Source organism: Molossus molossus, unplaced genomic scaffold, assembly GCF_014108415.1.
Source record: "Molossus molossus isolate mMolMol1 unplaced genomic scaffold, mMolMol1.p scaffold_m16_p_17, whole genome shotgun sequence".
NCBI classification, from domain to species: Eukaryota; Metazoa; Chordata; class Mammalia; order Chiroptera; family Molossidae; genus Molossus; species Molossus molossus.
In genome coordinates, this window is record NW_023425352.1 from 72,131,601 (window position 1) to 72,145,934 (window position 14,334).

Here is a 14,334-nt window from a genome sequence, read left to right on the forward strand (position 1 = left end):
AGTCCTGCTCAGCCATACAGATGTGGCACGTGCACACACTTACATACTGTGGAGTCCTGCTCAGCCATAAGAGTGGCACGTGCACACACTTACATACTGTGGAGTCTTGCTCAGCCATACAGATGTGGCACGTGCACACACTTACTACTGTGGGAGTCCTGCTCAGCCATACAGATGTGGCACGTGCACACACTTACATACTGTGGAGTACTGCTCGCCATACAGATGTGGCATGTGCACACACTACATACTGTGGAGTCCTGCTCAGCCATACAGATGTGGCACGTGCACACACTTACATACTGGTGGAGTCCTGCTCAGCCATACAGATGTGGCACGGCACACACTTACATACTGTGGAGTCTGCTCAGCCATCCCGGTGTAAGGTGCACGTGCACACACTTACATACTGTGGAGTTCCTTTGCTCAGCCATACAGATGTGGCAAGTGCACACACTTACATACTGTGGAGTCTGCCTCAGCCATACAGTGTGGCGGTGCACACACTTACATACTGTGGAGTCCTGCTCAGCCATACAGATGTGGCACGTGCACACACTTACATACTGTGGAGTCTGCTCAGCATACAGATGTGGCAGTGCACACACTACATACTGTGGAGTCCTGCTAGCCATACAGATGTGGCACGTGCACACACTTACATACTGTGGAGTCCTGCTCAGCCATACAGATGTGGCACGTGCACACACTTACATACTGTGGAGTCCTGCTCAGCCATACAGATGTGGCACGTGCACACACTTACATACTGTGGAGTCCTGCTCAGCCATACAGATGTGGCACGTGCACACACTTACCATACTGTGGAGTACTGCTCAGCCATACAGATGTGGCACGTGCACAACTTACATACTGTTGGAGTCCTGCTCAGCCATACAGATGTGGCACGTTGCACACCACTCTACATACTGGTGAGTCCTGCTCAGCCATACAGATGTGGCACGTGCACACACTACATACTGTTGGAGTCCTGCTCAGCCATACAGAGTGGCACGTGCAATTACCTCGTGGAGTCATGCTCAGCCATACAGATGTTGGACTCGTGCACACACTTACATTACTGTGGAGTCCTGCTCAGCCATACAGATGTGGCACGTGCACACACTTCATACTGTGGAGTCCTGCTCAGCCATTACAGATGTGGCCACGTGCCACACAATTACATTATGTGGAGTCCTGCTCAGCCATCAGATGTGGCACGTGCACACACATACTGTGGAGTCCTGCTCAGCCATACAGATGTGGGCACGTGCACACACTACATTAACTGGTGGAGTCTCCTGCCCAGCCATACAGATGTGGTACGTGCACACACTTACATACTGTGGAGTCCTGCTCAGCCATACAGATGTGGCACGTGCACACACTTACATACTGTGGAGTCCTGCCCAGCCATACAGATGTGGCACGTGCACACACTTATATACTGTGGAGTCCTGCTCAGCCATACAGATGTGGCACGTGCACACACTTACATACTGTGGAGTCCTGCTCAGCCATAAGAACGGGTGAAACCCTGCCGTTTGCCACAACGTGGATGGACCCGGAGAAGGTGATGCTACACGAAAGGAGTCAGGCGGAGGAAGCTGAGAACCGTGATTTCATGCCCATGTGGGACATGAAACTGAAACTCAGAGTCACAGACAGACGCACTGTGGCGGTTACCAAGGGAAGGGGGGCAGCACAGGGTAAACAGCCCACTGCAGGGTGACGGAAGATGCCTTGACCTTGGGTGGCGGGCACACAGTGCAAGGATACCAGATCGTGTATCATCGGCTGTACGCCGAGAACCTGTGTGATCTCATTAACCATCATCACCCTGAGCATTTCATACGTTGATAAGAGGGAAGCAGGGGGTGTATCTGCTTCCTCTCCAAGGGGTTCGGCCCGGTTAACCACGCATGCGTAATTCAGATGATGTGCTTCACGACCTCATGTGTTTTCTAGATTAAAAACAAAATTCCCTCCCCAAACCCTCTATATTCCTGTCCCAGTAAAGTGGCTTCTCTCCTGCGGCTGTTCCACAGCCCCGACTCTGCTCATTCAGACGGGCTGTCCGCACCCGCTGTCCCCGCTGCTCCGGCCTGTGGTCCGCGCTGGGCCTGGGCCCCGCTGGGCTCTGGGCCCGCGCACCTCGTGGTCCCGACGTGAGCCCGTCGAACACGCAGGTCAGGGCTTCCCACCGGGTCCGATGTGTGACCGCACTCAGCGGGGGCTGGATCGCCCTCCAGGGTGCGGCTCGTGTTCCTACTCTCCCAGACCCAGCCTGAGGTTTCACCTGAGCTGTCTTTACACTCAGGCCGGATCCCGAGGGGACAGTTCCTGCAAACGCCGCTTTCCATTCTGCCCTCGGACATCGTGTTCTTGAAGGACGGGAAGAGGCGTCACTAATTTCCAAGGTCGCCGGCTCCCGGTCTGAAAGCTGGAACGTACCGTCTGCCGGGGGGAGACTGAACAGCTGTTTTAAAACATGGTTATGTGCCCGGCCGGTGTGGCTCAGTGGCTGAGCGTCGACCCTGCACCAAGAGGTCGCCGGTTCGATTCCCGGTCAGGGCACATGCCCAGGTTGTGGACCCGATCCCCAGTGGGGGGCGTGCAGGAGGCGGCCAATCAATGTTCTCTCTCATCGATGTTTCCATCTCTCTCTCCTTCTCCCTTCCTCTCTCTCTGAAATCAATAAAGGAAAAAATTAAAAAGCAAACAAACAAAAACCCTGGTTGTACATGGTTGGTCGTGGAGATGCTGAGCCAGAGCTCTTCCGACCTGACGTTCTCCCCAGCGGAACCCTCGGTCACGTGCGTGTCCGTGGTCATGGGCCCACGCTGCCCTCACGTGTGTGTCTGTGGTCGTGGACCCGTGCTGCCCTCGCCTGCGTGTCCGTGGTCGTGGGCCGGCGCTGCCCTCATCTGCGTGTCCGTGTCCGTGGGCCCGCGCTGCCCTCACGTGCGTGGCCGTGGGCCCGCGCTGCCCTCGCCTGCGTGTCCGTGTCCGTGGGCCCGCGCTGCCCTCACGTGCGTGTCCGTGGCCGTGGGCCCGCGCTGCCCTCACCTGCGTGGCCGTGGCCGTGGGCCCGCGCTGCCCTCACTTGCGTGTCCGTGTCCGTGGCCCCGCGCTGCCCTCACGTGCGTGTCTGTGGGCCCGCGCTGCCCTCACCTGCGCGTCCGTGGCCGTGGGCCCGCGCTGCCCTCACGTGTGTGTCCGTGGCCGTGGCCCCGCGCTGCCCTCACCTGCGTGTCCGTGGCCGTGGGCCCGCGCTGCCCTCACGTGCGTGTCCGTGGCCGTGGGCCCTCACGTGCGTGTCCGTGGTCGTGGGCCCACGCTGCCCTCCCCGTGGAGCATTTTCTTGCCTCTGGGAGTTTCTCTCTGTTCAGCTGCCAGAAGTTTATAAAAATATAGACGCAGTTGTGGCTTATTTCTGCCTAAAATCTTCAAGGCCCCTCACTGTCCTCGGTGTGGCCATATTCGTGGGCTTTAGCCCCCCCTCACCGTGCCCGGCCCAGGCACGCTGTGGGCTGCCTCTGACCACCCTGCCCTTTTTTCTGCTGCCCCCGGTCCTGGACGCCTGTGGGGTTCCGCACCCCTGCTCCAGGGCACATGCAGCAGGGCGCAGACTGTTCCCCATCATCAGCAGCCCCACCCCCAACTCAGCTGGGCCCAGACCCCCCGCCTCCACGCGCATGCACTTTGCTGAACAAGCTCATCCTGCAGCTCGGCCTCCGTGCTGATTCTTCAAAGGAGCCTCGTCCCGGGAAGGGCTCCCCGGCTATTTCCGCGCTTGGGTGTGCTCGTCTTAAACGGGGCAATAACAGGGTCTGCCTCGTAGAATTCCTGGGGCTGTTGTGGGCACCAAATGTGATGATGCCCATCGAGAGCGTCCTGTGCACCCCAACATGGACGCACGATGGGCTCCTTCGTCTGTTTCCTCATCACATTGTCACATGTCTCATCCCTTGACACCTCGAGTTCTGGGGTGAACGGGGTTGGGCCTGACTCGCTCTCAGCTGCATCCCCAGTGCTCAGCACAGAGCACCCCACAGAGGGTATGCTGGGTGGGCTGTGTACTGTGAATGAATGAATGGGCATCTTCTCAAAAATTGTATGCAAATCTTTTATTATTTTAATTTTTTCTTAATTGATTTTTAGAGCGAGAGGAAGGGAGAGGGAGAGAGATAGAAACATGGATGAGAGACTGGCCGCCTCCTGCACGCCCCCCACTGGGGATCGGACCCACAACCTGGGCATGTGCCCTGCCCAGGAATCGAACCAGCAACCTCCTGGTGCAGGGTCGACGCTCAACCACTGAGCCACACTGGCTGGGCTGTATGCAAATGCTTTAAATAAACAATCTAATTACTAAGGAATCCGCAGAGATTCATTGCGTTTTGGTCCGGCACGGCAGAGGGAGACCGTTTTCCTTGCCTCGGTCAGATGGATGGCGCCCAGCAGACTCACGTCCAGAGGACGCCCGACATGACTTCTGACATCACCAGGCGCTTGACCCCTGGGGGCCCGTGCACGGGTGGCTGAGCTACACGTCCTTTTCCGGCCTCGGGGTAGATGTTGAATGGTCCCCTTGACATCTGAGGGTCAGCAAGTCCTGTTTGTAAACAAGCAGCGAACAAGCTGGTGACCTGGGTCCGGCCCTTCCACCCCTTGGCATCAGCTGTCCGGGCCCTCGGCCTCCTGGTCGGCCTTTGGCGGGAAGGGTCCTGACCGTGGTCAGCGTGGGTCTGGTTCTCTCCCCAGGAAATCAGCGACCCGGAGATTCTGGACCTGGTCCACAGCGCCCTCGGCAGGATGACCGTGGTCCGGCAGATCTTCCCAGCGGCCAAGGACAACCAGAAGTGCATGAGGAACAACCACCGAATCTCCTCCTTGCTCTGTGACCCCCAGGAGGGCTACCTCCAGATGCTGCAGGTCAGTGCCCCCGCCAGCTCCCCCGGGGCTGGCTCCCCCACGCCCGGCTGCCCACCAGCTCTAAGCCGTTCAGACTCTGTTGGAAGCAGAGCTCGGGAGCGTCTCTGAGCAGCGTCAGGGACGTGGTGGCCTCATCAGCAGACAGGTCCTGTGAACCCACTGCCGCCTCTTGTATTAAAGCTGCCCTGGCCGGTTTGGCTCACGGTTGGAGCGTCGGCCCGCGGACCAGAGAGTCCCGGGTTCGGTTCCCGCTAGGGGCACGTACCTCGGTTGCAGTTCATCCCTGGCCCGGTTGGGGTCCTGTGGGTGGCAGCCAGTTGATGTGTCCCTTTCACATCGATGTGTCTCTCTCTCTCTCTTCCCCCCTCTCTCCCTCCCACTCTATCTGAAGGTAAATGCAGAAAGGTCCTCGGGTGAGGTTAAAAAAGAAAAAAATAAATAAATAAGTAACAGTGACATGCTCAGGGAGTCAGGAGCTTCCTGTCTGTTAGGCGTCTGTGATGATTTGTTTGTGGGGGATGGGTCAGGACTGGGGAAGGAGCCCCCCCCCCCGTGGGATTCATCATTTCAAGCCTGGTTACGGTTCTTCCCTGTCGGAAGTCACAATATGAACATGTTCTTGCGACATTTCAGGGGCTGGCCCGGCTGGTGTGCTGAGCACGGAGGCTTAGGTCAGTCGGGACGGTGCTCAGCTGCCCACCTGCTCCGGCCCCTCCCGCCCCCAGCAGGTGCCGCCGGGATGGGGTGTGGAGCTGTGCTCCTGCCGAGGGCTGGTTTTCTCCTGGGCATTTGGGGGGCAGTGAAGTGTGGGGGACACTGCCATTGGCAGCCTCAACTGCTTCTCTAGTGAGCGCGTCCGGCCCGAGCAGACGCCCACTGACACCTGGTGGGAGCCAGGTGATGGGACATTCTTCCAGCTGGGTTTGTGGAAATGGCCCAGGAGTGTGTACATGCGACATGCTCGCCACTCAGCTAAAACCAGTTTCATCTGCCCGGCCGGTGTGGCTCCCTGGTGAGCGTCGACCCTGCACCGAGAGGTCACTGGTTCGGTTCCTGGTCAGGGCACACGCCCGGGTTGTGGGCCTGATTCCCAGTGGGGGGCACGCAGGAGGCGGCCAGTCGATGTTCTCTCTCATCGATGTCTCTCTCTCTCTCCCTCTCCCTTCCTCTCACTCTAAAAACAATAAAGAAAAAAATTAAAAAAAACAAAAAGAATGAATAACCTTAAATAAAATAAACCTAGTTACATCTTTTCAGCCAGCCGGGCATGAGGACGGATGTCGGGTCTCAGGACAGTGTGTTCCAGCCGAGCGCCCGTCTTCCCGGGGTGCTGGGTGGCACCTGTCAGGGATGCGTGTCCGGGGGGTCAGCAGACGCCGGCGTGGGCGGGTGCGTGTGTGGTTTGACAAAGCACTGACTCCCTCCTGCACTCTGGTATCTGGCATGGGTGGGGGCCCCCGGAACCCGTCCTCACAGAAGCTCAGCAGACTGGCTTCTAGCGGGAGTAGGTCCCACGCTCCACGGTCACCCCCGGGAGCCATCAGAATGTCTGGGTCTTCGACGATGGCGAAAGGTTTGGCCGAGACAGTGGACCAAAGGCCTCTGCAGGACCCGGGGACTCGAGAGCCCCGGCGCGTGGGCCAGGAGGAGAGGCGGGTGCTAGGGTAGGTCTTCTGTTTTGGCTCTGCTGGCCGGCTCTGCTCCCCAATGTCCTGCTTCGGAAGAAGAGACGAGGGCCAGGTCCCTATGACCCTGTGCCCTGTGGTCACCACCCTGCTCTCTGTGGGGGGCCAGCGGGGTGGGCGGTGTGGCTCAGGCAGTGTGGGCGCAGCCCGCATCCCCGCATTCCCACATCCTGCGTCCCCACCAGGGCAGGAGGAAGAGGCCCCACTGTCTGGAGCCAGACGCTGGAGGGTCCCCCAGGGTCTCGCTCATGCAGGGCTCCCCTTCCCGAGCACACGCCAGCCGCACCGTCCATCTGTCCGGCCTGGCCTGGCAGTCACACTGCTCTTCTGCTGGAGGAGCCCAGGAGGGGCTGGAGCCCAGGAGGGGCCGCTTCCCGGAGCCCAGGAGGGGCTGGAGCCCAGGAGGGGCCGCTTCCCGGAGCCCAGGAGGGGCCGCTTCCCACGGCCGCGCAGTGGGGTCGTGCTCTCTGAGGCCTGTGCTTCCTCGTTCTGCGTGCCCTGGAGGTGCCCGTGGACTCGCTGGTGCACACGGACCTCTGGACGGACAGATCTGACCTGGAGCATAGACAGAAGGGAGCTGATGAGACTGAGGAGGAATCGGGTGAGCCGGGCTACAGTGACCACCCCCAACAAGAGCAAGACACAGCTCCGAGGGGTGTGCTAGTCATCACCAAGTTTGATCAGTACAGTATCAGGCCTGGACCCTGGCCGCACCACCTCTCTGTTCCTGCTGAGACCCAGGGGCTCCATGGAGAGCAGATGAAAGACCTCATAGCAGCAGGAGGACAAGCAGGAGCAGGAGGAGCAGCAGGAGCAGCAGCAGCAGGAGTAGCAGCAGCAGCAGGAGTAGCAGGAGCAGCAGCAGCAGTGGAATGGGAGCCAGATTGCTTGGGTTCAAGTTCCAGTAACTCAAGTACTAATGAGTCATCATTATCATGTATTTGTCATTCCGTGTTTCAGGTTCTCCTTCTGTAAACTGGGGATTGGAATCGTTCTACCCCGTAGAGTCATAGTGGAAATCCCCTGAGCGAACACATAGGACGTGTTGGAATAAGTCTGAGTTATTAGCGGTGTCACAAGGTGGAGGTGGCCAGGTGTCAGCGTTTCCATGGGAAGGATGGACACGACCTCGTGTTCTGTGGGCTGTCCTGCACCCCCCTTCCTGAGCATCCCCTTCGAAGGCACCCCTGCAGGTGGCCGAGCCTTGATCATCCGTCCAGCCCCATGTCCCGGGGTCACCCCTGCCTGTCCACCTCCCTGCCGTCCAGCCCATGTCCCAGGGTCACCCCTGCCTGTCCACCTCGCTGCCGTCCAGCCCATGTCCCAGGGTCACCCCTGCCTGTCCCCTCGCTGCCGTCCAGCCCATGTCCCAGGGTCACCCCTGCCTGTCCACCTCGCTGCCGTCCAGTCCATGTCCCAGGGTCACCCCTGCCTGTCCACCTCGCTGCCACTGCTGTTAGAGTTCCTCTCTGGGAAGGGGCGGCCGCGTCTGGGACGCGCTGAGCTCCCCCCAGGCCCTGCTCCCAGCCCTTTCATGGGGGTGGAGGGGGTGGCTCTGTTAGGGATGCAGGTCTTAGCACAGTGCAGCGGTCTCTGGGAGCCTCCATGAATCCGTAGATGAAACACTATTAAAGGGTCTCCGTCACCGTGTCTGCTCCCATGTGGGGGCTGTGACAAAGGCAGCTCCCTCCCGCGTCCCAGCCGCCCCTTGGGCTCCCGGCCACCAGCGCGTCCTTCCTCCCCAGCGGTCCTGCTAGCCTCCGGCTGTGGCTTCACCGAGGGACCAACATGCTCAGAACAGCCCGCTCCAGGAAAACAGGCACGTCACGGGCGATTAGCTGGGTGTTCCCGCGCGTGTTTCCTCCACAGGCTAGTTTGGGGCTCGTCTGAGCCAGCCAGTGAGGGGAGGGATAAGCAGACACGGCGGCCGTGCTCGGAGGAGGATCAGGAGGCGCCCGCTCTCGGAGCCGCGCACCTCCCAGGCTCAGGGGAAGCAGCCGACACGCTGTCACTCCGCCACCGTTCTGTCCAAAGCGTTTCCGAGCGAGGACAGGCCAGCAGCACAAGCTGCGTTGCCTGGTGGCTATGGCGCGGGTCCTGGGGTCAGTCGTGGGCCCGATTAGCATATGAGCTGCTCCCCCGGGTTGAGAGCTCTCTCTCCTGTGCACTGAGGATCGTCCTGTGGCAGGTGGACCTTGCGTCTCCTCCGCTCCGTCTGTTGAAGCCTCTCTCCAAGGCTTTCTGTGTCCCCCCGACTCACGCATGGTCGGCCAGGGAGCAGACTCTTCTCCGGAGCTCCCCGGGCTGCCCTGGGCTTCAGTCCCCGTCGCGGGGCTGCTGCACCCGGGAGACCCCATGGAGCAGCGTGCGCCGGGGTGGGGACGCGGCCAGTGATGCACAGGTGCCTTGGGTGCAGCTGGCGGCCACTCTGGCTGCAGGTGGCCACGCACCTTTGGAACTAGAAACCCTCTGGTGAGGGCAGATGCCTCCCCCACAGCCTCCCCTTGGATAAAGCCCTGGCCGAGCTGCCGTCCCCTCTGCCTCTGCCGCCATCTGCTCCCTGCTCCGTCTGCTCCTGCTGCCCTGTCCCTGGACAGGTGGGCTGGCGGCTGTGGGGACAGGCCGGCTAGAGGACGGACTTCTCAAGCTGTGACATCTGGGCGCTAGCTTGTCCTCCCCGCTGGACCCTCTGCTGGCTGCCTGTCCGACTTCGCTGGACGACCGGAGCCTGTCTGAGGGTCTAGTGCGAGGGCGGCCCTGCCGCCTGTCTCTGGGGGCTCTCCCTGTAGGGCTGCCCGGCTCGGCCGATGACAGGAAGGGGCTCTCTAGACGCCCGGAGGGGGTGCAGCAGCCCGTGCCCCTGGGTTTCAGCGTTGGGGCGCGGCCGACGCAGCCAGCCTGCAGCTCTCTCCGGGCCTGCGTCCGTCTTCCTCGGCCTCCGAGGATGATTCTCACCCTGAAAACGCGTGTGCACAGCAGTTCCCGGGGCCCCGAGTGCAGTGGGAGGGTCCGGGCGGCCCCCCCATGTGACTTGCCTCATTGTCGGAGCATGGAGCGCCAGCCGGCTGCAAGCAGGGCCCTGGCTCCCGACCTCCCCCCGTCCGACGGGGTGGCACGCGCCAGCCGGCTGAAGTCCAGATGGGATGGCAGTGTACAGGCTCAGGGCCGCTCAGCGTGTCTCACAGGGGCTCAGTTTTCATTACTCCTGCTCTGACCCTGCCTCTGAGGACGCAGCGAGTGAACCGAGTATCTGACGGGGCTGCCTTCACCCCGACACTGACCCAGGCGTGGGATCGGTGCCTTTCCTGGTTCCCACAGGACAGCACACCCACGTCTCGGAGAGGGTGTCACGCCTGGGGGTGGGGGTCCGTGGCACCTGCACTGTGGCTGCGTGGACAGCCTTCGACGTGCTCGGTCCATCCTGCCGGCGTCCCTGTGCCCCTCTGCCTCCTCCCTCTGGGTTCTGACACCAAAGTAAATTCTCTTATTTTCCCATGAAGATCAGCTTAACCACCTTACTGGCCGCCTTTGCGTCTGCTGACACGAGGTATATTTCCAAATAAACGTGCTTACTGACGAAACGGGGGTACTGATGCCGACTCGTGAGACCAGCAAACCTGCTCCCCTGCTCCTCCGCTGGCTTGCGGTGGACGTTTGGTCCCCGGGAGGGTCCACCTGGGTTTCTCAGGAGCTGCCCGCCCGGCCGGGGCTCTTCGCCGAATTCTCCTTCTGCCTCCCAGATGAGACTCCCCTTCCCTACTTCCCTTCGGGGGGCCCGCCTCTTGCGCAGGTGATTGATGGGGCGCCCGAGCCCTAGCCAGGGTCAGACCGGCGCGGAAGTGCGCACCCCAACTCTGACGAGGCGGCCTCCGCGTGGAGCAGGTGCCGGCACCCTCCCTGGCTCGCTCCTCCGCCAGGCATCCAGGAGGCTCCCTCCTGCAGATGCCGGCGCCTCTGTTACCCTCGGCGTTCTGTGTCCTAAGAACAGGTTAAAACTAGTCGTCCGACTTCTACTAGTTCCACAAATGTCCATCAAGCCCCCGTTCTGTGCCCCTCATATGTTGGACAGTATGGAGGCCCCCGCTTGGCCTTCCTGTGTGGGCGCCTTTTATGCAACACCCCGGGGACGGAGAAGTGGCTTCCCCTCCCCTCCGGGCACGTGGCCCCAGAAGGCCCTGCTCAGGCCCAGGGGCTGGGGTCGCTGTGGCTGCTGCTGGGGTGGGAGGAGGCCAGGGACACGTGTCCAGGGGAGCGTATTTTAGGCAGGGTTGGGGACACAGTGCTCGGGGCTGAGCCACAGCCTGTAAACGTCAGACACGACCCCTGCTCGCCCTTGAACAGCTTTCGGACCAAGGCAGACGGGCACGTGGGCACGTGGCATTGGCAGATGCCAGTCCACCTTCCCAGGGGAAGGGTCACGCTCTGCGTGCAAGGTGTGCGCTGGCCCGGCGGCTGCAGACACCCCGGAGGGGCTCGGCTCATCCACGCTGAACCAGGAGAAGCCCTCGGGTCCCTGTTTCCTCTCCATTGACTTGTCCCTGCTCCTCCAGAAGTGGAAACACATGAAATTGCTCAGGTCAGTCCTTGGCACAGGCTACCGTCTGCATGTCACCGGGCGCCAGGCAGGGCTGCGCACGGAACCTCTCCAAGGCCACGGCTCACGCCGCGTTCCGTCGTCATCAGCGTGCGTCTGAGCAGATCTTGTCTTGTGCACAGTGCACAGCAGGTGAGGCAGGGGGAGCTTCGGTTCGCGGTGTCCACCGAGCCCCGCTGCGTCCGGGCTGTGCAGACCGGGCGGCCGTCGTGGCCCAGAGCTGGCCCAGGGTGTGATGGGGCCGCAACGTGTGCTCATCTTCCCAGGCCGCCAGGCTCAGGGGGACGCACAGCAGAGCCCTGCAGCCTGACGGGACGAGCAGCTTCGCATAGCTCGCCAGTGGTCAGCGGAACCAGCTGGGCTCCTTCCGGTCTGTCCCCACCTAGGGCAAGGCCGCAGGCCCTGGGAAGCCGTGGGCCCCTCTCCTGGTTCTGGCCCCTGTGCACCTCTGGCATCTCGGACCTGGCTCCAGGTCCTCTGCTCTGCATCCGGCTCCTCCCCCGCTGCACCCTCGGCCTCAGTGCTTTGGCCTCTCCTTTGCTTCTCAAGTCCGTTCTCACCTGACCTGCTGTCTTCGGCTCCTGTCGCTCTCGTGCGGCAGTGTCCCCGGCCAGAGCCCCCGGCTCCCAGTTGCTGGGGCTGAGGGTTAAATAGCGACAGTGTCTGCTCTTTGAGGGTTCTTCACGAGTGAGCGCCCCACCTGAGATGAGGGGAAGGCAAGGGCCCCTGCGGGGAAGCCACCCGCCCTGCCCTGGCCCATCGCCTCGGCTCCAGCATGGACGGTTAGCCCCTCGGTGCCAGCGGGGAGCAGTGTCCCTGCCGCGGGGAGCCTCTCTCTCTCTGGACTGCTCCTCTTGGTTCGGGGGCACGGCGTGGCCAAGCCCCGGCGCTAGTCACCCCTACCTGAGCAAAGACTTTTCCTCCCTTTGTCAGGACCGGAGGGAGCCCCAGCCAGAGGCTGCCTGTCTGCTCTCTGTTCTTGATCTTTCCCCAAAGGTCTCATCCTTGGACAACCAGACTGTGAGGTTAACACTCCTTCCATGCACCCCCATCTGTGAGCCCCGCCGGTCACCTGTGAGGACACTGAGGTTGGGGAGCGGAGGGGGAGCCACAGACCAATACAAGGTGTTGGCTTCTGTCTGAGGTGGGACGTTTGAGACAGTGCCTCACCAGAAGGGGCGGCAGTGAGTGCGGATCAACAGTCCAGTAAAGACTGAGACATCGTCTCGAGTGGGCTGTGAGCGAGAGCCACGCTCGTCTGAACGAAGGCGCTTCCCTCCCGCCACAGTTGGAGGCAGCAAATCTTGTTTTCCTACCGTCTGTTTTCTATCTTCTCTCTTTTTGTGAACCAAGATCAGTGTGTGTGTTCTTAGCAGGAGATCCATCCATTCATCCATCACCCATCATCCATCATTCATTATCCACCCATCCATCATCCATCATCTATCCATCGTCCATCCATCCATCCATCCATCATTCATTATCCATCCATCCATCATCCATTCATCATTCATCATCCATCCATCATCTATCCATCATTCATCCATCCATCATCCATCATCCATCCATTCATTCATCCAACATCCATCCATCCATCATCCATCCATCCATCATCCATCATCCATCCATTCATTCATCCATCATCCATCCATCATCCATCCATCATCCATCCATCCATCATCCATCATCCATCCATCATCCATCCATCATCCATCATCCATCCATCCATCATCTATCCATCCATCATCCATCATCCATCCATCCATTATCCATCATCTATCTCCCCAACTTCCTCTCTCCTCCCCCCACACACCCACTCACCAGACCACACACTCATCCATCTGTCTATTCATCCTTCCATCCATCAACCATGCATCTATCCATCCAACATACATTAGAGGCACCAACCATGTGTCTTGGTTGGTGCTGGGTGCTGGGTTCTAGAGATGGTGAATATATGTAGAAATATCTAGAAGAGTAAAAAAAAAATCCCCTGTACTTAAGAAGCTTACAGTTTGGTGACAATGCACTTGTGGACGGACAGTGTGTATGTGCCATGGCGGAAGGCTTGGTGATGCCGGTGGGGATGGTGCAGAGGCCTAGTCGTGCCTGGGAAGAGCATTACCCCAGCCCGTTCCCTTGGACTGAAACGTGTTCACCCTCCCCGCAGACACACGGGGAGGGGGAGGAGGGTGGGAGCTGCCTTCCCCGCAGACACACGGGGAGGGGGAGGGGAGGGTCCTGGGAACTGCCTTCCCCGAAGACACACGGGGAGGGGAGGGGAGGGGGCTGGGAGCTGCCTTGGCCTTTCTGAGTCACATCCTGTTTCCGTCTTCACATCTCCACGCAGGCCTCTCTGCACAAGTGCATGTGTTAAGGACCTGAATTCACTGCGAACTGAAGTGCTGGGGGGGAGGGGAGCTCCTCCAGGGGCTGGATGGGCCACAGCTGGGTGGTGCTTCCCTGGGAGACAGTGGGCACAGGTGTAGGCGAGAGTCAGCATGCCCCGCTGGTTGAGTAGCGTCGGCTGGGAGATCCGTGGACGAGGGGAGAAACCTTCATATCACCAAGGATTCTCAGCTCTGAGATATTTTTTCAGAAAAGAAAAAAGAACACCCAGCCAACTCTAGGTGGCTCATGTTTTCTTACAGAACACCCGTGTGGCTTTGCATTCCAGAGGGGGCAGAGGGGTCAAAACTAATTCGGCAGTAGTAGGGCTCCCGGGAGCTGGGCAGCGGGCTGAGGGGCGGATCATGGTCTGTCCTGGTGCCCTGCAGCATAGGGGGGTCCAGGTGGCTGTCCAGTGAGCACCTGTGTGCTGCAGGCCCCCAGAGGGTCCCCAGGTGCACACATGCCTGCTTCCCTGAGGGCTGAGGCCTTGTTGAAGTCCCAGGCACCCCCCTGCCACCTCTGAGACATCCCCCGTCCGTCCTCCACCGCCTCCTGACACCCCAGCGTGGAGAGGTGCCAGGGATGCCCCTCCGTGCCCATGGCTGTGCCCACTTCCAGCGAGCAGGGTGAAGCAGGCAGGAAGGGCTCTGCAGGGTGCGGGGCACAGGGCACCCCAGAGGTGGCCAGCTCTGCTCCAGGGCCTGTCTGGCTGGGCAGACGTGACGT

The 14,334-nt window shown here is 60.4% G+C and overlaps 1 protein-coding gene across 1 annotated transcript in view; it reads left to right on the forward strand.

Moving 5' to 3' along the window:
- Positions 1-14,334, forward strand: part of GRID1 (glutamate ionotropic receptor delta type subunit 1) — a 635,026-nt gene that overhangs the window by 420,005 nt on the left and 200,687 nt on the right. The window contains exon 6 of the mRNA XM_036265264.1: positions 4,768-4,938. Within this exon, the coding sequence (XP_036121157.1) occupies positions 4,768-4,938 (171 nt within the window). The remainder of the gene's footprint in view (positions 1-4,767; positions 4,939-14,334) is intronic.